This window comes from Pipistrellus kuhlii, unplaced genomic scaffold (assembly GCF_014108245.1).
Source record: "Pipistrellus kuhlii isolate mPipKuh1 unplaced genomic scaffold, mPipKuh1.p scaffold_m20_p_12, whole genome shotgun sequence".
NCBI classification, from domain to species: domain Eukaryota; kingdom Metazoa; phylum Chordata; class Mammalia; order Chiroptera; family Vespertilionidae; genus Pipistrellus; species Pipistrellus kuhlii.
The window spans coordinates 25330875-25355395 of record NW_023425427.1 but is presented as its reverse complement, the minus strand read 5'-3'; the positions used below and the strand labels follow the sequence as shown (position 1 = coordinate 25355395).

Here is a 24521-nt window from a genome sequence, read left to right as displayed (position 1 = left end):
ATCGCTCCAACTATTACCCTTTGTTTCCACAGATACACATCTTACTAAATATCTGAGTGCTTCCACCTGCAACACCGCCTCCTGAAATGAGACACAGCCATTTAACCGAACTGACCTCAAGATTGAGAGACCCGTCCAAGGACACAACCCAGCTGTCCCTTAGCTCAGCCTCTGGACTGTGGGTTCCTGTGAAGGTTCAGAGGTAAGACTTCAAGGGAGCAGAGTACATCACCCCAGAATATGCCGCTTCAGCATAAGGGTTTTGTTTTTTTTGAGCTGATTATTTTTAAGAAACAGGAGACATAGGAAAAACTCTGGAATGTAAAAATAGGGACCCTTTTGTAGAGAAAATTGACATAAGAGAAATCCCATGTGTAAGGGTGTCTCCTCTGTACCTGGAAGAGGATGACTCTACAGTAGATGAAACTCATCGAAGGCACCAACTTAAATCTGTGAATCAACCCTATTCTGTTTACTGTGCTTTTCCTGGTAATGGGCCTTTCCCACTCCCCCAACATTAAGGTGATGGCTTGGGCTACTCTCAGGGAGTGGGTGTTTCCCATGGATACAGGAGGCATGCATGTATTACTCTCTTCTCCTGCTAATCGCTCTTATTACAGGAACAGGTCCCAGCCCAGAACCAAGAAGGTAGGGGAAAAATTACTTTTCCTCCCTCCCAAGGACACGTAGGAAGTTTCTGAGTAGTTAATTGTTAGGTTACAGCATTTTTCTCTTTCGGAGCAGAACCATGAGCTCAAAGAAACACAACGTACGACGCTAATGGCAGAATGGTGTATTCTTAGCCTCCTCAGAAAGGCATGGCCCACGTGGTGCAGAAGCACATCTGTGAAGGCCATCAGACCTCCGGCAGGGTTACATTACATTTGGTACTAGTAAATAGTTGGGGTTTTTAGCCATTTCATAAGTTTATAAGACCTGATCACATACACATTTCACCAGGATAACATATGTGCTATCTGGAGCCCATTTACCTTCTGTCAGCTTTGGCTTCATGGTGATCCAAATGTGGAAAATCAAGTTAGATATCAACACAGTCATTAATTTGTCTTAGAAAGCACAAAAAAATAACCATTTTAAAAAAATCTTTGGTGGCATGTTAAAGGCATCACGCTTTTCAGCATAAAGAGAGGAAAACAATTAAAAATGGCCTCAAAAGTACAAGCTGTAATAAAAAAAAAAAGCTTAAAACTCAACTTAAGTTACACAAATTAATCCTAGCAGTCTCAAGGCATGATCGCTAAATTAACAAACACACTTAAATTTGTTTCTTTAAAAAAAAAGTAAATCATGATGGCTTTTTAAAAAATTCTAATTCTATAAAACCTCAAATCAGTCACTACTCAAAATCTTAAGCCAAAAGTCAAGAAAAGAAATATAAAAACATTTTTTTGGAATCAAGACTTTGAAAAAGTTTTGCTAAACTCAAATGTCTTACAAGCTCCGTGGCCCATCTCTGTCCCTGTGCCTACAGGGCGGACTTGGTGCGGTATTGCCCAGGGGGCTGGGCCGGCGCCTGTCAGAAGCTCTCGGAATGAGATCCAGGGGTTGGTGAGTCCCGTCTCTGGTTGGCCAGGTGTGGGCAGCAGCATTTACACGAGGTTGAACTCCCTCAGGTTCAGCTGGAGGATGGTGTCCTTGACGGCAGCGAAGACAAAGCGGATGTTCTCCGTGTCCGTGGCGCAAGTGAAGTGGGAGTAGATGACCTTCTCCTTGTCCGGGTTCTGGTCCTGATAGAGCTTCAGGATAAAGTCTCTGGCAGCTTTGACGTCCCGCTTCGGTCCTGGTTCCGAGCACAGTTAGAGGGATAAAGAAGAAAGATGCCACTCACCACCAGGTACCCCAAATTAATTCCAGTGTCCTCTTGTCCTTAAGCTATCTTAGTTCTAGAACAGTGGTCGGCAAACTCATTAGTCAGCAGAGCCAAATATCAACAGTACAATGATTGAAATTTCTTTTGAGAGCCAACTTTTTAAAACTTGAACTTCTTCTAATGCCACCTCTTCAAGATAGACTTGCCCAGGCTGTGATATTTTGTGGAAGAGCCACATGCTGACCATGGTTCTAAGCAATAGTTTTACTGGGCATATTTTTAAAAAGTTATATCTCATCCTGAACCTGTAAAAGAATATACTTTAAAGTATCTAACTGGTATCTAAAACATCTAACTGGTATCTAAAACTTGTATTTAAGGTAATGTGTTGAAGGACAGTATGCAAATTTAGCTTTCTGACTTGAACCACTTTTGAAAAAGATCACTCTTACTAACTCAGCGGGCAGCAGTGAACTTGGAGAGGGGAGAGGGAGAATATGGGCACTAACATTGTTAGGCATCCACGTCTGCTTTTAAAGCCTGTGGGTGCTCTACTCCATGGTCAAGCAGTTAGTACAAGGGAAAAGGAGAGTTCTAAAGCTCTGCTCCTCTACATATCAATGTCAGACTTCCGGGACGAGGAATCATTAGCAGTAGGACAGGGACTGGATTAGTCATGTAGACGAGGAACCTCGTGTCCACCCTGTGTCTGCAAAGGAGCTGCCACACTTTAACCTACTCATCAGAAGTGCCAGGTGCTCTGACCAACTGGGCGTGCAATCAATGGTAAGGCAGGCACAGTCTCTGCCCTCCGGAGCCGGCTGGGGAGAAAGGGTGATGTACCTGCTGGGGATGGGGGTGAGGGTCAGAGGGCCTGCCTGAGCTGGGTCTTGGAGAACAAACTGGAGTTAGCAAAGGGCTAGCATGTGTGGAGGTGGGAACAGTGAGGAAGTCCATTGGAGGCAGACCATCGAGTCCCTGGGAGCCCTTAGAACTCTGGACTGACGTCAGCATGGTGGACACCTACCTGTGTATTCTGGGAAATAGCTAATTAGATGAGAGTACATGATTTTCTCTTCCAGAAGATCCTTCTTGTTTAAGAACAAAATCACAGATGAGTTCAGAAACCAGGGGTAGGTGATAATGGTTTTAAATAAGGCTTTGCTCTCTTCCATGCGATTCTAAGGGGGGGGGAAAGAGGCAGTTAGGGTTAACTAGAAAGAAAAGCAGTACTTGAGACACAAGTCACTTCACTGGTTCTATCACTCTGCCCCCTCACCCAGCTGGAGTACAGCCCCATCCCCACCCTCTCTAATCACCCCTCAACTCTAGCTACAAATTAACATGTAAGATATCAGAAAGGCTTTTGTGCAACGTGGGAAAGGAAAGTTCTTGCCCAGATTTGACAGAAGTTTTGTGTGTCGGCATTAGGATTGTTCAGAGTCAGCCCTGGGGCACCCATTCTATTGGGTGTGGCCTCAGACTGTGTGTCAGAAGTCGGGGGTCAATGAGAGGAACACTAGCTCTTCAGTGTTCCCCACAGAGAAGGGGCCCAGCGCATGCCTCCCATGCAGGTGGCTCCGGTGTGCTCTGCCCAGGGAGCAGGGTCTCTAATGTTTGGGTAAGGATACTTGTTTACAACATTTAAATACTTTCCCAAGCCTGGATAGTAGTAGGACCTGGTGGGAATTATGCAGGACAGTAAAATTTCTGAACATTAGACATTGGCAGGAAAAGAGTAACTTCCTGATTTATGGAGAGCAGATTTGTGCTAGATAGAAATACTTGAGAGGGATGTGCCATAAGTCTGTTTTCCCAGGACTCTCAGAAACATAGGTTCATAATCCTGTTCAATATATTTTAAGGGATTAAGATATGGTGGAATTTATTGCCAGAGGAGAAATCCCTCTTGCTTTTAAAGATTCTTTAAAATTTATTATGATCTTATCAATAATAACTTCTAAGGAACTACAACATATGAAAACAATGATGCCTGTACTATACAACGAGAGGATGCAACTCATGTCTACAACCAGAAGGGAAGAGTCTAGAGTGGCAACCACTTTGTTTTTCTCCAGATGCCTGTGTTTTTAGGAGAGGGGAAAATGTTCAGTGTTTTAGCACATCAGGCTAAAGTTCTTGTTCACTTGACTAATCTTTTGCTTTTCCTGAGACAAATTTGGAGCCAATTTTTCATATTGATTACTCGAGGACTTTCCTTTAAAAAAAAGTTTTTTTTTCTACTGAAGAGCTGAGTGGCAGCCAAGGCTTCTATTCTTGTTTGCACAATGACTCTAAGCTAATTAGTGGAGGATTAACCCATTTACTAATGTAACTGTGCTCCTTAGAGAAAACTCTGCTCTCAAGAAACACAAGATGATATTTGTTCATGGTTATTACCTAATCCTGGATAGAGTTCTTGACTGATTTACTTTCATGCCCTAGAAGCAAGAGGTAGGGGGAAAGACAATGGGAGGATAAGGGTATCCTACGGAGGGCACTGAAAGCCTGACGGGGTGGGTCATCCCAGCTACCCCAGCTCGCCCCTTCCAGAAGGCCCCCAAACAGCCAGCCCAGCTGGGGACTAGGTGGGGAAGCCTGTTCTCAGGTAAAGTTTACTAGAAGTAACATTGTTCAACTCTGACTGCACATTAGCATTCCTAGGGACTTAGGAAAGACACTTTAACTCCAACCCAGCAATAGGAACCTCTACTGTGGAGTCCAAATGATGATACTTTTTCAAAACTCCCCGAGGGCTTTCAGTGTGCCTCCAGGGCTGAGAGGCTCCACCGAGGCAGCACATTCGATCAGATGCTCCGCTCAGGCCGCACTCTCCTTCCACAGGGCTTCCGCGATGGAGTCCCAGTGGCACCCAAGTGTGAGAGCCAGTTTCCAGGTCAGTGATCCTCAAACTTATGTGTTTATGGGCACCACCAGGGACCTTACTAAAATACAGATTCTGATGTATTTGGTCTACAGTTCTAACAATAGTGTGTGGACTAGCATCCAGGTGATGCCTGCGCTGCTAGTCTACACACTATACTTTGAGTAGCATAACAATTTAACGTCAGGCTTAGAATCTAATGGCAGAGCCGGCTGGCTTTTTGCAAACTACAAAAATAGGTCTCTGTCTTCCACAGCTCCCCATGCTCCCCACCTGGCATACCTCATTGTCACACTCAGCCAGGACCTGGTCGTATTCACTCAGCGCAACCAAGAATATGATGGAGGTGACGCTCTCAAAGCAATGGATCCACTTCCGCCTTTCGGATCGCTGGCCACCCACGTCTACCATCCTGTCCAACAGAAACACAGGTCTCAAAGGCTGGATTCATGGCTCTGGAGGAGGGCGTGCTCATTCCACCTTGGAAATCAGCAGGTCTTGGCTTCCTGCCTGATCTTCAGGAGTGAAAAAAGGTCCTGAGACTGAAAGGTTTGAGCACCACTGCTTTCAACACTGAGGAACCACCAGACGTTTCCCAGCAAAGGAGGACAGAATGTAAGTGACATTACTGAAAACAGAAGCTACAGTTGTCCAGGCAGAAAGCACAGGCTTCCCCTTGGGCATTGCTCTACCCACTGGAGCGCCGGGGCACCAGCCACCAAAGGGGTAGAACGGCGCCAGTCTTCCAGGTCCACTCAGCTTTCTCCAGGCCTTTGCTCCTTCCTGTCTCCACGCCTCTAATTTACCCACAAATCCTTTCTCCAATTGGTGGATGCCGCCCCTTCTTCCCTGTAAAGATGTGTAAGTGCCCTTTGTCCCATATGGGAAGACTGCAGAGCCTCACAGCCATAGGATCGACCCTAAGCTTGAATGCTACATCCAGGGGTCAGGCAGGCTTCTGCAATGTAAATGTATTCTCTTTGGCCGACGTAGTGTTTTGAATAACTTTTGAGTTAACATTAAAAATATCAGCTGTTTCACTTAAAACACTTGTTATCTAATTGGAGGATCTAGTCTTAGTGAGCCTGCATTTTGTTCCCAACGGCTGGCAACCACTGTGCAGCAGCCATTCCTTTAGACGGGGCCCCTAGCCCTCCGGGAGTGCATGCTCTTCTATAGACATTGCAAAGGTCTGCCTGAAACCCTGCAATCTTTCCCACTTTGGATTCCCAAATGGGACAGGGGGCACTTACACATCTTTACGGGAAGAAGGGGCAGCATCCAGGGTGATTGGAAAGGTGGGTTCCTCTCTGTTCTATTGTAGCACTTGAAACCGACCACAATTCTAAAAACCCTGTGATGGAGAGGGTACAGTGCCCTGAAAGATAAGAACCCTTTGGGGGACTTCCAAACCTGCACAAATTCCTAATGGAATGTATCAGGGAGACATTCTTACCGAAAGATGATGTTTTCCAGGTCAAACGGATACTCGATGATGCCAGTTGTGGGCACTCGAACACGAAGCACATCTTGCTGCGTCGGCACATAGGACGGCAAGGCGATCCGGTCAATATCAGTCAGGTAACTGCAATATCAGAGAGCAAGGTGCCGAGACTCATTTTACAGAAAGGAGGAGTGTCCATCCCACTCCAAGGAAGTCACCCCGCTCAGAGCAACCCCCACTCAGATTCCTGGGGCCCATCAGTGACTCTGAGAGCCAGCCCTCCTGCGGCTGTTTCAGAAGGAATGTGCATCAGGAGCCCGCATGAGCCTTCAGGGAAACCTGTGGATCGGCTCATCAATTCCTTATGGATCTGGCTCATCACTGGCCGGAGAGGAGGAGGTGGAGTCTAACTGCCTGCCTTCCCCTCCCACACTCATCCTCAGCCAAGAACATTATAGACTGCAGATGCTGCTCTCCGGCACTTTGTGAGTGAACTGGGGTTTCCAAGAAAACACAAAGAGTAAAACAGGCCAACAGGAAGTTCAGGATAATAGTGAGAAAAGGTTTTCTTGTTACATGGGGAAATTAAATGTCTAAGATAAATCAAAACTTGTCTTGGATTATTTTTGCCATATAATCAAAACTTGTCTTGGATTATTTTTGCCATATATGAAATCCCTGAGCTTAAAATATATCATTTTTCTGAGGTAAAATAAGAGGGCACTTAAACATTTTTTTAAGCCTTAAAAAAAGGCATTTTTTAGTAAAACAACTAACTCAGGCCCTGGTCAATGACAGAGCTGATTCCGAGCCCAGCAGCCTACTGCAAACTACTCTGTGTCCCAATACATGACCCCAAGGCTAATCGTCTCTAACTTCCATATTGTGCTTCTTTTTTACTTATATCTGTCTTGTTCCACCAGAAGCAAGACAGCTGTAAGTAATGTTCCTTGACATCAGAGAGCACTGGTTGTACCTGCCACTGTCACCAAAGCGCCAGGGCTGTGGCGGGCACACCTCATTTTTTCCATACCTGTCCACATAAGCAGACGTGACCAGCAGAGCAGACGGCAACTGCTGACCTGGACCAAGAAAATGTATAGATGTCTCTAGTCTCCCCAGTTCCAAAGGCAGGGCAGCTGTCTGCTGCAGCTCTGTCCACCAAGCTAGTCACTTTCAAAACTCTTCTCATACTTGCTGCCTAAGATTTCAGAGACCCATTGAATTTCATGGTGCCTCCAATGGGTCTTTTCAAAATGGATCCACATCAAGAGCCTGAGTGCCTCCCCAGGGTCTTCCCTGAGCAAGTGATGCTAGACTCTCTCCAGGGAGATGCCGGGATGCTGTGGCCAACCAGGCTGTTGCTGTGACCCACAGTCTGCCCTCTTCTTTGGGATACTGTCTCCCTTCCTTTTGCCTCTCTTCAAGTCCCAACACCTTAGTGGGACTTCTTGTATTTCCTTTCCTGCTTTGTACCTAAAAGTTCCTGAGCTCAGATCAGTTGTGTGAACCTGGATTAATGGATTAAACATTCAGCCCAGGATCAACCCTAAAGGTAAGACTCCAGCTTCCTCTCCTGCTCACTGCCTGGTCCAGGTGATGGGAGTGGATCCCCCACCCACTCCAGCTCCGAGGGTGATGACTGCACCTGAAGGGAAGGGTACGTCTCGGGAAAGGACCTCGGGGCCCTCAGAAGATGGAAGAAGACATGGGCTGAGGGGCAAAGAACTACAGAAATCATCTCTTGAAGAAGGATTGTGTTTCCGATTGTCCAGTGAGTTGTCTGGCTGAGGCACTGCCTCAGGAAATTAAGGAAATGAAATTCTGGTCATCTCCCTGGGATCCTTTGCATGCAGGCCCATCTAATCTTTTTACCCTAAAGATAACATTTAAAACTTGAGCTTCATGGATCAAAAAAATAATGTGTAGGCCTTTGCGAGTTGTTAATAAACCAAGAGCTCCCAGATTGAGCTTCCTCCCTGGCTCTTTCCCACTAGAGGGCAGCACATGACCAGCATCTGCTGGGCCTATAGCATTGAGATCTAAACTCTGATTTTTTAGATTTTAGGGTATTGGGACCTTGGTCTACTGATCAGGAAATCTGAAGGCAAAGAGGTATGGAGAGGAGGAAGGTAGAAGGTAGAAGCAGATGCAGTCCTCATCTAAGTCAGATCATTTCAGCACCCCAAATGAGATCAGTTCCACCAAGGGAACACCACACTTGCTTTTGCCTCATTGAAAAGTACAGAGGCTCAGGACATGGCTGGGACAGGTGGGTCTGGGCAAGGAGAGAAATCTGGGATCCATGGGGAGACTGAGGTTTTAGGTGGGAGGAGACTCCCCAGAGGAAGCTTCTGTGAGGTGCATGCAGCATGCTTCCCTGAGTGTTGGGGGCAGCCCGTCTGTACTCACTATTTGGCAGAGTCTGAGAGCTGGTACTCCCTCCTCCTGTCGTAACACGCCTGGATTCCTGGGTCCAGCCAGAGCTGCTTGATGGCCTGCACCTGGTCCTCGGAGAGCGCAGAGACCCTGTCTACTTCCACTTCTCTGATTAGCTGGGCATTTTCCTACTCGGGGGAAAGAGAACCTTTTATTAAGCAAAGGAAAGGAAGCCAACCCATTGGGCACAAGACTTGCCCTCCTTTATGGACCAGGGGACATCTCCCTAAGTGCTAGGGTGGGTAGATGCCCTGTGGGGGGCCCTCTCATTGCCATGCTGCTCAGCCGCACAGTGAGGGGAGCTGATTGGTGCCTCACTCAGTGGAGGGATCCACACACCCAACGCCTTTGGCTTTCAGTCCAGCAGTTCCAGGAGGTCAGCTACACCAGCATCCACCAACCAATCCCACACAGAGCAACACTGGCCAACTGAGCATCATGGGACTAACAGCTTGACTGCCTCTTTAATATGCTACTTATATGAATATCTGCACTGCCAATTTAAAAATAACCATTGTCCGTGATGTACCATGGGTGGGGTGGTGCAAATGGGTGGAAGCAACAAAGGAGTGTATTCTTTAGAGAACTGAAAAATAATAATGCCAACTTATACGTCTATTCTTTTTTCCTCCTCTTTAAACATTTTTCAATTTGACCTTATTTTTCAGAGCAGTTTTAGGTTTGTAGCAAAACTTGATGGAAAGTAAATAAAGTTCTGATGGAGTCTGCCATTTTTTTTTTAATCCTCACTCAAGGATATATTTTTATTGATATTGGGGGGAGGGGTAGAGAAACATCGATTGGTTGCCTCCTATACATGCCCCAACCAGGTACCGAACCCAAAACATAGGGCCCTGATTGGGAATCAAACCCACAACATGTTGGTATATGGAGTGATGCTCCAACTGACAGAACCACTTCACCATAGCAAGACTGTTTTTATTATCATGTGTCACTGGGAGAAGCAATCAGACAAAAACCCCCACCCCAGGCCACTGACTGCTGTACCGTTATTATGTATATAATTACCATCATTATTAAAGAGTCATTACTCTAATGCTATTGCCCTATTATTTCAGTAATTCATTATTACTGCAATTATTACTATTACAGAAGTTACTATTTATTGCCCACTTACCATGTGCCAAGGGTTCTACATGCATTATCTCATTTAACCAATAGAAGGCTAGCAGAATACCAGAAATCTTTTCAAACCTGAAAATGATAATGTTGGCCTGCCTTCACATGTCCACATGCTGGTCCCGGAGACTCAGCATCCCATCCTCAGCTGCAAGTTGCAGCCGACCAGAGAATTCTGCCGAGAGACACAGGATCCGGCCCCTTCTTCACAAACACATCCTGCAGAGTCTCCCAGCAGTTACATCACGCAGAGCTGGCTATTCACTGGCAGCTGTGAGTCAGCAGAACATCCGCTTGGCAGCTGTGATCTCCTGGAGTATATATGGTACCCCCTGGAAAAGTTGCTCTTATCTTGCACTGCTCATTCTCATTACTAGTCCAACAGGAAGCCAGAGAAGAGGAAGATCTAGAGTCACCTGCTCAAGCATGACCGAGGCTGTGATGAAATTAGCATGACTGCACCACATCCATCACAGGAGCCGGGGGGGGGGGGGGGGGGGGGAGACACTGTGCTCAACTGCGGGATGATCAGGCAGGCAGGGTCTCCAACAAGGTGGCAGCTGGATGGTGCAGTGGGATGTGCCGGGGATGAGGAATCAGGACCCTGGGATCTAAATTGTGCAGTTGGACCTTTAAGGACCCCAAGTCACATGCCTCAGTGTCCCTCATCTGTAAAAGGAGCCAGTGGTTTTTCAGGGGAACCTGATTTATAAAGTATCACCAAAGGTAAGTAGTATTACAGCGGATGCCTAATAAATATTTCTTGTGTGCCAAACAGAACACATTGATATCCCTGAAACCACTACTTGTGACCCCACCCACTGGCACATTTGGCATCATCTGCCCTATTCTCAGCCAGAGAGAATGACAAATGGAGAAGCTGGGCAGTGTTTACATGGAGCAGAGGGATGTCTCCCACCTCCTCCTTCTGCTCTCCATCTCCCTCTTCCCAAAAGAATCAGGTGGTCTCTTCTCCCCCTCTAAACGTACGGTATCTGTGCTTAGCTCTACCCTCTAAATTTAAAGTATCTGTCTTCTTTTCTGTCTTCATGACCAGTCAGGAAATGCCACGAGGGCAGAGTCAAAGTGTGATTGATCCCAGAAGCTAGGACAGTGTCTGACAAAGGACAGGTGCCTTCTGTTGATGTAGGCATCCAATATCCAATAAACATTTGTGGCATTCATAAAAGTATGTCTAACAGACAAATCACAAGGAAACAATAACAGAAGGATGCTAGGGCAGGATGGAAGCCCCTGCCGAGACAGTTGGGGTACGTAAGGGGAGCTGGGGGCACAGGGAGCCAGCGGACAGGAAAGTCTCAGAGGAGGAAATGCTCTTGGCCAATGTCTCTCACTCTGTTAATGGCTAAGAGGCAGCACTGTGAGAATCATTAGGGATATTACAAATATATCTACCTCTTCTCACACTTACCATGTGGGATTGTACTTTGTGGTGAATGAAATGTTAAGTATAAGCAACATTTGTCTCTTTCAGAAACAAACTTCAGTCACTCATGAAGCCCTACTGATGGAGGGGCAGAAAACCCCTAGCACACCAGACTGCATATGTAGCATGAGTGATAAATCACCTTTTATTGTGTTGAGTAAACTGAACTTTGGGGGCAGTTTATTACTGCAGCATAACCTATTCTATCCTGACACTTTGAAAAGCAGGGCCCCTTAGAAATTTGGGAACAGTGTGTGCCATTTAAGACTGACTTCTTCATCTCATGGGAAGTCGGGGAGAAGAGCTGAAGAGTATCAGGTTTAGAGAAGTGTGACTGGGGCAGGGGACATGCTGAATCTGTGGCCACCAACATTTAAGTGGAGATGTCCAGCACATGGGTGGGTAAAATGGTCTATAGTTCAGGGGGAGTCCTAGGCTGGAGGAAAACAGAGTGGAGTTTTTCTCAAAAATGGAACTGCCATTTGACCCAGCCATCCCACTTCTAGAAATGTATCCCAAGAAACCCAAACACCAATAAGAAAGAATGCATGCACCCTATGTTAGTAGCAGCACACTTCACCATAGCTAAGATCTGGAAACAGCCCAAGTGCCCATTAGCAGACGAGTGGATAAAAAGGCTCTGGTACATTTACAACATGGAATACTATGCGGCTGTAACAAAGAAGGATCTCTTACACTTTGAGACAACATGGAAGGACCTGGTGAGTATTATGCTAAGCAAAATAAGCCAGTCAGAGAAAGACAAGTGTCACCTGATCTCACTCATATGTGGAATCTAATGAACAAAATAAACTGATAAGCAAAAAAAGATCCAGATACATGGACGCATAGAACACACTATTGCATCTCAGAGGGAAGGTGGGGAAGGGAGGGATGTGTGGGAAGAAATCAACCAAAGAATATGTGTGTGTGTGTGTATATATATATATATATATATATATATATATATATATATGTGTGTGTGTGTGTGTGTGTGTGTGTGTGTGTGTCCCCCATGGACACACAAAAGGGTGGTAAGGGCCTAGGGAGGGGTGAAAGTAGGAAGGAAGGAGTCCATGTGGAAGAAGAAGGGGACATCTGTAATACTTTCAACAATGAAGTTAAATTTAAAAAAGAAAAGAAATTGCCGCCGAGACCAGTTTGGCTCAATGGATAGAGCGTCGACTTGGGGACTGAAAGGTCCCGGGTTCGATTCCAGTCAAGGGCATGTACATTGGTTGCGGGCACATCCCCAGTAGGGGGTGTGCAGGAGGCAGCTGATCGATGATTCTCTCTCATCGATGTTTCTAACTCTCTATCCCTCTCTCTTCCTCTCTGTAAAAAATCAATAAAATATATATATTTTTAAATCAATAAAATATATTTTTTTAAAAAGAAAAAAAATTGCCTAACTCATTCATTTCACTGAAAAATCACAAAGGAGTAAATATTACAGGAGCAGATTCAGCAACTACAACAGAAACATGATTGGTTTCTCAAACTCTGATCTCATATCTGGCTTTTCCTCTTCTGTCTCAAACTTCTGCTGCTCCAAAGGACGAACATGGAAAACAGATGTTCTGCATGTGTGTCTGGCTTGGAATTCCCAGGGTGACAGTGAAAGGAGCTGGTCACGAAGTGAGGCCTTGCTGGTTTCAATGTGGCCCACGGTGCCTGGGTGACAGCCCCAGTCTAGCCCAGGGAGCCCCTCTGGCGGGAACCCAGAGCTTAGCGAGAGCAGCCCAGTGCTCCACCAGGTTCTCTCTGGGAAAGCACCCCTTACCTCCCCTCACCCCCCCCCCCCACCTTACCCTCCTGCACACATACACCCCATCAGCTTTCCAGGACTGCAGGGCCCAGAGCTTTCTCTCCGACTGCCTTTCTCCCTGACGAGGGTGCGAGGGTTAGTGTGGTTCATATGCCAAGTTTTTAAAAAGCCACTCATCTCTGGTCTCTCCTTTCTGGTTCCCCACCCCCTGTTCCTACCTCCCCAGGACCCAGCTTCTCAGACCTAAACTGCAGCACCACTTCCTACACACACACCTTCCAGGAGTGGGGGCTCCATGTCTCCTCACGCCCTTTTGTGGGAACGACTCTGAGCTCTTCTTAGATTTTAGTTTCTTTCTTTTATTCGTATCTGAGCCCAGATGTGGTGTTATTAGAGAGGATAAGCTAATAACCCCAGAATTTCAGTGCCATAACAATACACATATGGTATATTACACTCCTTCTCAGTCCAATATGAGTGAAGGGCCCTGTTCCACACAGTTACCAGAGACCCAGACACCTCTCCCCCACCCCCATCAAGTGTCCTGCCACCTCCTGGGGCCCTGGGATCCCCAGCTGGCAGGTGAGGGAGGCGCAGACAGAGCAGTGGGCTGCAATCACAATTTCCGAGGAAGGATGAGTGAATTATACTGAGTCACGTATGTAAGAGCCTGTCCCCATTAAAGTACAAGGAACACACAGCACAGAACCTCAAAGGACCAGGGGCTGTTTCTGCTCCTGGGACCCAGGGTCAAGGCTCTTCTGAGTCAGCCCTAAAAGTCACTAACACGCAGAGTGTCAGCCATCTCTCTCCTGTGTCTTATCTCACTTCAAAACAACTGGAAGACAGCATCACGTACAGTTATCCCCCCTCCCCTCAAAAAGGTGATATCACCCCAACTCCTTTCCCTTTCTTATCCCAGTTCGTCCGTAACCCTGAGGGCTCTGGACCTCACGTCATTCCATCTCAGATGGAACGGACCAATCAATACACCGCAAAGGCATTCAGCCACTCTCCCACGCAATCGCATGCTGTTCTCTGTGGTAACCAGGGGAGTAAGGAGAGCCAGTGGGATTGGCACAGCGAGTCTCTCCTCAAGCATTTCAGAGTTGTGCAAACATTCAACCAAGCTTCCTACTTCCTGTCAAAAATCCCTACACCAGGCCACCGGCTGAGCACATCTAGGAGGTAGTACTGGGCATGATTTCTCACAAGTCCCCGGAGCCTCATAGGACGGGTTGTGTGCTTACTACTGGCTTGGTCACACTGGGTCCCAGGGGAAGTGAGTATAAATAACTCGTGGAGCCTGACTGAAGAGGGTGACAATCCAGAAACACACCAGTGCACCCCTGACAGTAACCCTGTTTGCCCAGGACCCCTTTGAAATGTCCTTGTCCTGCCTGCCGAGTGACAGTCTCCGACCGGCGCTGGAATCCCCAAGGTCACCTGCTCATCGGGCAAGCGAAGCATCCGAGTTTCCTTTAAAGAGGCAACAAAGGTTATTTGCACCCCAGACCCTGGCAGAGGATATATCAGGGACTCTTCGCTGCTCGCCTGATCAAAGGTTGAAACACAGGACATTGATGGGTGTTTTCCCTGAAGCACACAGCCAGCCAGGCCTCCGCCGCACACAGAGAGCTAGGCTAGATAGCACAGAACTCACCCAAACGTTGTTAGCAGACTGAAAAACCCATCTCTGTCCAGATAAATTTAGGACAAGGTCTGAGACAGTCCCCCAAGTATTTTTGTTGTTGTTATGAACTGCAGGGCTTCGCAGTTTTGTGTGTGTGTGTGTGTGTGTGTGTGTGTGTGTGTGTGTGTTAGACGTGCACCACGAGGGGGCAGGGATTTTAGCCCCTTTTCTTTGTCGATGAACACCAAGGACCTAGAATGGTAGCTGGCACATCGGTACAAATAAATAAATAAATAAATAAATAAATAACACATGAAAATCTTTACATTTAGTCCTAACCGGTTTGGCTCAGTGGATAGAGAGCCTGCGGACTGAAGGGTCCCAGGTTCGATTCTGGTCAAGGGCATGTACCTTGGTTGCAGGCACATCCCCAGTAGGGAGTGTGCAGAAGGCAGCTAATCAATGTTTCTCATCAATGTTTCTAACTCTCTCTTCCCTTCCTCTCTGTAAAAAATCAATAAAATAAATTTTTAAAAAATAAAATCTTTACATATAGTCACTACAGTTAAAATAGAGTAACTCAAGATACATCAGTTCATGACGATTCTTGGGGAAAAGGGGAGAGGGGGATGTGGGAAGAGACTGAACATAAACTGTGCACCTATGGATGAGGACAATGGGGAGTGGGGAAAAGACAGAGGGTGAGGTGGGAACCTGGAGGAGAACAATGGTGGAGGGGGGGGGGAAGGAACATTTGTAATAATATGAACAATAAAAACTTATTTTTAAAAAAAGATACATCAGTTCATGAAAAGGTGTAAGTGTGCAGACCATATTCTTAAACCATCCGATCACTTACAGTGAGAATGCACAGATGTGTGATAGCAAATAAACTCTGGAGCTACCACAGGACTCCCTCAATAACACAGCATTTAGTGTGAATGCCCTGGACTGAGCAAACACCAGCAGGAATAGGCCTGTAGCAACCACGGCAAATAGAACAATATTAAGTAGAAACGCCCATACAGAGCACAGAACCTTTCACATGCTCATTTGACTATGAGTTCCAAAGAGGAGATGTAGATTTCACTTCGTGCCAAGCTCATACGCGTCAGGGGCAGCCGGGCCCCTTTTCTCAGAAGGCCTAAGGCTCAGACCCCTGTCGATTCCGTGGCAGTGAAAGTCAGCAGCTCTTTTATAATTTCTGCTAATTCCCGGTGCTTAAGCCTTAATGGTTCAGCATCCTCACTGCACAGGCACAAAGCTAAGCCCCTCCATCCTTTGCACAGAGCATCCCACCTGTCCAAAATCTTGGGTTTCATAGGGGATGGTCACATTGCACAGCCTTCAACCATCTCGTCTCTACCTCCTCTGCCCTCTCTGCTGAAGCTTCAGAGTTTAGAGCACATGTGTCAAACACAAGGCCCTCGGGCCAAATCCGTCCCGCCAGGCCTTGCAATGTGGCCCACACCGTGCTGTCATCACTGCACTCCGCTGTGTTTCCATCACAATGACAGTTTATGACTGTTCAGTAAACCATTCGGCCCGCGATTTAGGCTGGATTTTAGATTTTGGCCCCTTCTCTGATTGAGTTCGACACCCCTAGTTTAGAGGCTCCCAATCCTTCACCTTTTCTTGTAACAGTGATTTGCCCTTCCTTCGTCACTCAGACAAGGGAGAGAAGTGCTCAGATAATACTGCTAATTATGTGATGACAGTGGGAGATTCTTTTATTTTGTTAGCAATGGGGCCACCAACGTTTTCTTAGTGAGACCCCAGGAATTTCCAGGGTCCCATCTATTCTGAGACGGTTTCTTCAGTATTCTCCTTGATCCCACAGCCTCCCCTACAGTCTTCCCATAAACCGCCCCCCACCTGCGCTATCCAGCTTATTTCTATTGGCTACTATTTAAAACAAAACTGGCTCCTTGCCCCAGCAGCAGAGCACATATAAACATCAGGGTTTGCAATACAAGTTTTCCTTTTTTCGAGACACATTGATTAACATCTCCCTCTGTGTTATATAAAATTCAGTTTGGAAAAATGTAGATGTAGGAGGCTTTATTTCTGAATCTGTCCAAAGGCTGTGGACTTCAGCCATATTATCCGGATTAGTTCCCCATTGCTGCATCACAAACTGCCACAAACTTAGCAGCTTAAGATAATCTTATTATCTGGCAGTTTCTGTAGGTCTGAAGACCAGGCATGGTGCAACTGAGCTCTCTGCTCAGGGTCTCACGAGACTGAAATCGAGATGTTCGCTGGGCTGCCCTGTCACTTGGAGCTCAGGATCCTCCCCAAGCTCATTCAGTTTTGCCAGCAACTGAACTGAAGGTCCGAGGTCCTAGTTTTCTTGACGGCTGTCACTGAAAGTCTCTCTCAGCTCCCTGAGGCTGCCTTAGGTCCTGGACTTGTTGTGGTCCTGTCACATGGCAGCTGCTGTTTCAAGACCAAAAAGGGAACCTCCCACCTCCAGATCCTCTCCTAATGGGCTAAGTCAGGTGACCAGGACACTTAAAGTCAACTGATTAGGAACTTACATCTAGAAAACCCCTTCACCTTTGCTTATCATGTAATCTAATTATGGGAGGGGCATCCATCATGGTCCTATCCACACTCAAGGGGAGGAGATTATGAAGCACAGAGACATTGGGGGCATGAATCTTGGGGGGGAAGGGATGTCTTAGAACTCTGCCTACCATGTGGTTTTATTCATAGTTCTGGGGAACATAACTACCTTTTACTTCCCCCTGGCTTATAACAAAAGAGTGCCTATGACACCGCATGTGGGTCAGCTGTTGGGATTACTGTGTTATATCTTTTAGCATTTGATAGATGATGCCCCACATAAGAAACATACTTTTCAAAGTAAAAACCAAGAACAATTATGCTTCCTTAAGCGAGTAGTAGGTATTGCCTTGTAGACCATAGGAATCACATAAGTGAACCTGATTCTCTTTTCACTTTAGCTAGTGGGGAGCTCAGACACAAATATGTGGCTAGATCTAAGTAACTCAGTAAAGTTTATGAGTGCCAGTGTCCTACAATACCCATGTTCTATTCTCCCTGCCCCCTGCAACTTTACTCTTTTATCTTAATGCAAAAAATTTCTAGCATTGTATTTTGAAAGGTAGATATTCTTATTTATAATTTCTAAAAAAATAGAGCATAAATGCAAATAAACTGACACAATAATAACCAATAGCTAGTATAAGCGGAGCCATTATTATGTGACCACCTTGCATAAACGTTATCTCATTTGATCACTTACAAAGATCCTATGGAATTAGATATTTGAATATCCTGATTTAACAGATGAGGAAACTGAGGCTTGGAGAGAAGAGGTACTGGAGGTGGGGCATTCAAGCCTAGGTGTGCCTGAGACAGAGCCTGGGCAGTTAACCACCACGAACAGCTGATGTGGAAACATTTATGTTTTAAAGGGAAGAAGCAGCGGGGATAGTGGCTGGCTGTGAAAGCCTCCAGACTGGAAAGATGTCTTCAGACACAAGAGCCAGAAGAATCGTTTTTTGCATAACTTGCCTGCCAACTGCTGTTTGACAACCTAAAATGAAGTTCCTTGGAATACAGAACTCAATAGCAAGGTTATTTTCTAAGAAAGGAGGAGCAGGCCTTCAGAGGTAAAAGAAGGGCTTGGGAATGTAAGCTCTTTCCACGGTGGAGTGCAAACAGGGGTCAGTGAGCATTTGCCACTAAGCTCCAAGCATGACACGACCTTTTCCTATAGAAGACATTCATGTACACACCATGCAACTGAGGAGTAAAATGTGTTTTTAATAAAATAGAATACGAAATCCAGAGCTAGAAATGCCCATTCTGAAGGCTCGCCACTGATGCCAGCCATGCAGTCCTTAATCCTTACTCTAAAGGTGTCAGTTGTATGTAAGTAGATTCTTAAAATCAGTTCATTGTTGTTGTTGGTTTATATCAATAGCAGTGCAATGTTTACAGAAAAATTAGGCTTCACACTTAGGTAGGCCCATCAATAGCCATGACTGGGGAGAGCCTGGCCATTTGGTTCATGCCACTCTGACTTATGGCGCCACCTACTGACAGCTTCCCTGATTGCAAGCCCACGGACCTTGGCAAGAAGCTTGTGGTCCTTGCTTGATGCCCTCCTAGAAAGTGTTAGCCAAAACCACGTGGTCTGGATTTCATCTCGAAGTCCATCTCAGAGTTCATCATGTCTGGGTAAGGACTGAGGCATTCTCACTCTCTGAGAGAAAGAACAAGACGAAGAGATTGCAAGTGTTTAGTAGCAGGCTCAATCCGAAGCTTGTATTTCTGAAAACAAAATAATTGCTACACAACTTCCAGAGACAACATTCCTTGCTCTGTGGTTGAGGTGGGTTTTTTTCACTTTTTTTTTTCTTTTGGTGTTTCACTTTTTCCATTCTTTTCAATGGCCTAAACCTCTCCTCAGCACACCACAACAAATATTTGGGTCACAGCTTGCTTTAATGATGTGCTTTCGAAATGGTGGTTTCAGTCCTGGATGCATGTTTGGTCGTTGTTTTCCCCTGGCAGTGAGAAGCCTCTGCGTGTCTGCCTGGGAGCGGCCCTGGGACACAGGGCATCTCAGCCTCCCAGGGGCGCCCTCATCTCTGGCTCTGAGGGAGGCCATTCTAGCACCCCTCCCCCATGGTCCTTTAAAAATATTTGGTATTTTTCAATTACCGTGGACATACAATATCATATTAGTTTCAGGTGTTCAGCATAGGGAGTAGACATTTATCTATGTTACAAAGTTATCACCCCCATAAGTCTAGTACCCACCTGACACCATACATAGTGATTACCATATTATTGACTATATGTAAAGAAACCCCAAAACACCAATTTGAAAAGATTATGTTCCCTTATGTTCATCACAACATTATTCACAATAGCCAAGATATGTAAGCAACCTAAGTGTCCATTGATAGATAAATGGCAAAAGATGTGATACATTCAGGGTGTCCCCCAAAATGTATACAGACTTTAACAGCTGGTCACTCAGTTTTGGATGTATTTTAATACACACTGCCTTCATTCAACGTGTGAGTGTGTGTGTTTGTACATTTTTTGAGGGACACCCCATCTATACAGTGGGCTATCACACAGCCCTAATAAGGATGAAATCTTGCCATTGGTGACAACATGGATGGACCTTGAGGGTGTTATGCCAAGTGAACTACATCACACCATCCTGCCATCTTCACAGCACAGTCTGGCTCTCTCTAGACGGGGGCACAGAGGAGACACGACTGCCTCTCAGGGGCAGGGCTGGTGCATGTTGTTCTCTCTCAGTCACTGCCCACCAGAAGCGACACCAGGTCCAAGTGCACAGCTCTGAAAGGGCAGAGGGGTCCCCTGGGAACTCTGTGTGGCGGGGGTGTGGGGGGGGGTGGGGTGCGGGAGTCCTGGGGGCTTTGTCTTGGTTGCAGTTGTGACAGAGTAGAGTAGGACACAAACTTGCGGTGTTCCCAGTGGGTCACAAACTGGTAGAAAGAGACGCCACTATAGCCAAGTCCTGGATTTCATTAGCCCCGCTATCCAAGTTCCATCAGGATAGGACCACTAAGTAACAATGGAGGTCACCAGTCAAGTTTGATTTTCAGATACACAATGATTTCTCTTTTCATATAGGAATGCCCTATGCTTTCAACAAGAACTTGTGCTAAAGTGTCTTTTTTTTTTTTTTTTTTTTTTTTTTTTTTTTTTTTTTTTTTGTACAGTGTAGTTGGTATACAATCCTATATTGGTTATATTCGTTTCAGTGATCTGACATTTTTATACCCCACAATGTGTTCACGCCACTAATTCTAGTAATTTTCTGTCACCATGTAAACATACCACAATATTCCTTTTGAGGGGAGAAGGCAGAAATCAGTGCCCATTCATCCATTTATCTCTGAGTGACATCTCTGCTCTGCTTCCCATTGCTCCAGGAAGCCCACTTAATTGTAGAACCAAAGCTTTTTTTTTTTTTTTTTTTTTTTTAATCACAAGCCTGAGAGGACCAACCTTTTCTCTGACCCAAGACTGCAGGCCCACCTCCTCGTGGGGCTCTTTCTGCCACTCACGTGAAGTACTCCCGCCCATTGCCCTCCATCCCTCATATCCTGTGAGGTAAGGAACATGCACATTATTACGAATGTGCTTAATTAACTCCACCGAGCTGTGCACTGGTTATGATAAATGCCATATTATGAGTATTTTACAAAAATTAAAAAAAAAAAGAAGAAGAAGAAAATGCTCAAAATGGGAGCTGTCCAGCTATGAGATGCTGTTGTGCGGCCCGAGCCAGTCCCTCCCTGGGTGCCCTCCACCTACAGAATCCAGGCACAGGGGTGTGTCTGGCCTCACAACCCCACTATGTGTCTCCAGTTCATGCTCCCACTTCACCTACCCGCAGATCCATGCTGTGTCCCCGTGTGGCTCTCCCTGCCCCTGCGGCCCCGCCCACCCCTCCTGCCAGAGGAAACCTCCCAGCTTTCAGCCCCTCATCTCCAAGGCCTCCCCCCAAATACTCTCTCGAACTCCCCCAATAAGTCCAACTTGTGGGAGAGGCTGGGTCCATTTATTTTCCCTGCTTTTTATGGAGTATTAGCAATATCAACAATTTTCATTTATTTTTTTTCCAAATGTCAAATCAGTATGTCGGCAGCCAAGCATAATAGCATGTCCTTCTTCAACCCCAGACCCCCCGGACTTACAGGTACAAAGCTTCCTCTCAACCCACGGCCCACCAAGTGCCTCTTTATCCTCCTGGCATCTCACAGCTGCCCGCTGCCAGGTGTCTCCATGCTCTGCCCTGTCCCTGACCTCACAGTGGTCCAGCCCGAGGGGACCTGCCACCGAGCTGCTTGTGGTCCTTGGAGACTGCCCCCGAGTCACATCTCTGTGCCGGTGCTCTCTGAACCTCTCCCGAGCAAACCTATTTCCTTCTCTGCTTTGGTGTCCCTGTCATAGTTCCCCACCGTACAAACCTGTGAGAAAGCTCTTCCAAACTCTACTGAGTTGAATGGTGTGGCCATCAAATTTATGTCCCCCTTACAAAGGCCCTCACTTGGGAATAATGTCTTTGTGGGCGCCATTAAGATAAGGATATGATAAGACATATGGGATTGTGTGGCCCTAAATCCAATGAGAGGTCCTTAGCAGAGGTCACACTGAGACACAGGGAAGAAGGCAATGTGAAGGTGGGGCAGAGTTTGGAGTGATGTGTCTACAGCCCAGGCATAACAAGGACTGCCAGCAGCCAGCAGAAGAGCCATGGAGCAGGTGCCCCCTCAGAGCCTCCAGAAAGCGCCAGCCCGGCCAGCACCTGCGTTCCGACTGCTGGCTCGCTTTTCCTGGGCGTGTGCTCAGCCGAGATGGGCAGTTTCTCTCTGTGAGCTCACCATGCTCAGGCCTGGATACCCGCCACGGAGGAGTCCTGCTCACAGGTGCAGTGGCCCTACCTGTCAGCAACCTCATGAAACAGCTGGTGAAATCTCTCTAGACTCGTAGGGGTGTCGAACTCAATCAGAGAAGGGGCCAAAATCTAAAATCCAGCCTAAATCACGGGCCGAATGGTTTACTGAACAGTCATAAACTGTCATTGTGATGGAAACGCAGCGGAGTGCAGTGATGACAGCGCGGTGCGGGCCACATTGCAAGGCCTGGCGGGACGGATTTGGCCCGCGGGCCTTGTGTTTGACACATGTGCTCTAGAGGTTCCCCAGACCTCCGTCCACTCTCCCAACTTGGTACAGAAAAGACTTAGCTCGCTCATTCTGCAGCCATTCTCCACCTTCCAGGGTTCAGGGTGGAACTGTCCCCCAGGATCCACACATCCCCAAACACCAACTTCCTCCACCAGATTTGCTGTCCTAGTGGGCTCCAGTGGGCTCTCCAGTAGGTGGCTCCTCTCCTGAAGTAACTCTCAGGTGATTTCAGCCTCATCACCACCCCACGACCCTCCCGTGACAACTTAAGGTTTTAAATAGCTTGGAGCAGGAAGCAGAGCAAGAGAGAGGAGTTTGGAAGACCAAGCTCTCATCTTGGTCCTCTGCTGCTACCAAAACATGCCAGTTCAGACTACAGGGAGATTTTAGAGCAAAGGTTAGTAGAACACTGAATCACAAAACACTCACACCAGTACATAGACTCCTCTGCTGTCTGGATGAGAAAGGATATTATGGATCCCCATCAGGGTCAGATAAGCAATAGTGCATCTGAAACAGCGGCCACAATCTTGATGTGTCTACAGCCCAGGCATAACAAGTGATGTGTCTACAGCCCAGGCATAACAAGGACTGCCAGCAGCCATCAGAAGAGCCATGGAGCAGGTGCCCCCTCAGAGGTTAAAAAATCATTTTGTATGGAGTATTAGCAATATCAACAATTTTCATTTATTTTTTTCCAAATGTCAAATCAGTATGTCGGCAGCCAAGCATAATAGCATGTCCTTATTCAACCCCAGACTCCCCTGACTTACAGGTACAAAGCTTCCTCTCAACCCACGGCCCACTGCTTGTAGCCACTGTTTGCATCATTGCAAAGCCAATGATGATTCTCCATTCAAGATACCCAAGACTCAGGGCTGCTAATGAAAATAGTTAATCTAATAACAATAAGAAGAATAAAGGTTGCATTTTAGGGACAGAATGGTCAGTTCTAAGACAAATGCTGACCTTTGCTTTAGAAAATCTCCATGTGGCACAGGGCAGGGGCACGGCCAAGGGGATTAAAGTGGAGAAAATGGATCTTTATCCTTAATCTTTGGTTTTCAACTCCAGCCAAACATTTCTGTCCTTTAGAAAGTGTGATTCGCTTTTAGATAAATTTTTTCTTTCCTTCAACAGAGATTAATACATAGTTTCATAACCAATATCAAAAGTAATTAGAAATATCTCAAAAAATGATTATGTGGCCCTATTTCAGGAGTGGGTGACAGTAGAATAATGCCAAGTCCAACAGGCCAGTGCTCCGTGAGCTCTAACAAGGCCGGGAGACCTCAGGATGGGGAGCACCTTGGAAGCTGGACAGGCCAGTCTAAATGAAAGGCAAAAATTTAGGAGAAATGCTGGGGTTATTCTGACTTCATGTGGGTGAAAAAGCATGTGTGGATTCCTTTCTTTTATACAACTGCTTTTTAAAAAAAAAATCTATTTTACTTTATCTTAATGACTTTAGAGAGCGAAGGGAGAGGAATAGAGAGACAGAAAGTTAGGTGAGATAGAAACATCAATGATTGATCGACTGTCTCCTGAATGCCCCCTACTGGGAATAAAGCCTGCAACCTGGGCTGCTCCCTCACTGAGAATCGAACTGGTGACCTCTTGGTTCATGGATCAACATTCAACCAGCCAGGCTACAATTGTTTTTTATATCAGCAAAGAGAGAAAAGGAAAATAAATAGGTAATGAAATTGTCTCTTATCATTCTCTACATAATTACCTTTCCTGGAACTCTGTTTTCTCATGTGGATTTGAATTATTGTCTGTGTCCCTGCCTTTCAGCTTGAAGAACTTCCTTTTAGTATTGCTTTTATGGAAGGCATAATTTGCTAGCCACAAATTCTCTTCATTTTCTTCTTTTTTAATTTGGGTATGTTTGTATTTCTCTTTAATTTTTAAGCTAACTTCATTCAGATATAATTCACTCACTGAAAATGTACAATTCATTGTTTTCTTAGGGTAGTCAAAGAGTTAAACAACTATCATAATTTTAGAAGATTTTTATCTTCTAAAAGGAACCCTGTACCCACTAACAATTAGTTGTGAACTGAACTCTGTCCCCCAAAAATGATTATGTTGAAGTATTAAACCCTGGCCCCTGTGAATATGACTTTATTTGGATACTAGAGGTCCGGTGCACAAAATTCGGCTTGCACCCTCTCATAATCCAGGATGCCTCAGGGGATGTTCAACTGATGGCTCCTAATC

At 46.1% G+C, this 24521-nt stretch overlaps 1 protein-coding gene and 1 long non-coding RNA gene across 5 annotated transcripts in view; one reads left to right on the top strand and one right to left on the bottom strand.

Moving 5' to 3' along the window:
• Positions 1–778: 778 nt before the first annotated feature.
• The window catches only part of LOC118716464 (guanine nucleotide-binding protein subunit alpha-14), a 127361-nt gene continuing 103618 nt past the window's right edge, over positions 779–24521 (bottom strand). Inside the window, exons 3-7 of the mRNA XM_036433738.2 lie at positions 8572–8726; positions 6172–6300; positions 4998–5127; positions 2859–3012; positions 779–1801 (exon numbers count right to left, since the gene is read on the bottom strand). Coding sequence (XP_036289631.1) covers positions 1611–1801; positions 2859–3012; positions 4998–5127; positions 6172–6300; positions 8572–8726 — 759 coding nt within the window. The 3' untranslated portion in view covers positions 779–1610. The remainder of the gene's footprint in view (positions 1802–2858; positions 3013–4997; positions 5128–6171; positions 6301–8571; positions 8727–24521) is intronic.
• On the top strand, positions 1718–8576 carry LOC118716465. 4 transcript variants are annotated; one of them, XR_006741277.1, is made up of 4 exons: positions 1718–1855; positions 3263–5330; positions 6192–7714; positions 8221–8576. It is a non-coding gene; the product is annotated as an uncharacterized LOC118716465 (long non-coding RNA). The 4 variants fall into 4 exon arrangements; XR_006741276.1 differs by lacking the exon at positions 8221–8576 and having other exon boundaries at positions 3263–3452; positions 4972–5330; positions 6192–8070; XR_006741278.1 differs by lacking the exon at positions 8221–8576 and having other exon boundaries at positions 3263–5146; positions 5237–5330; positions 6192–8070.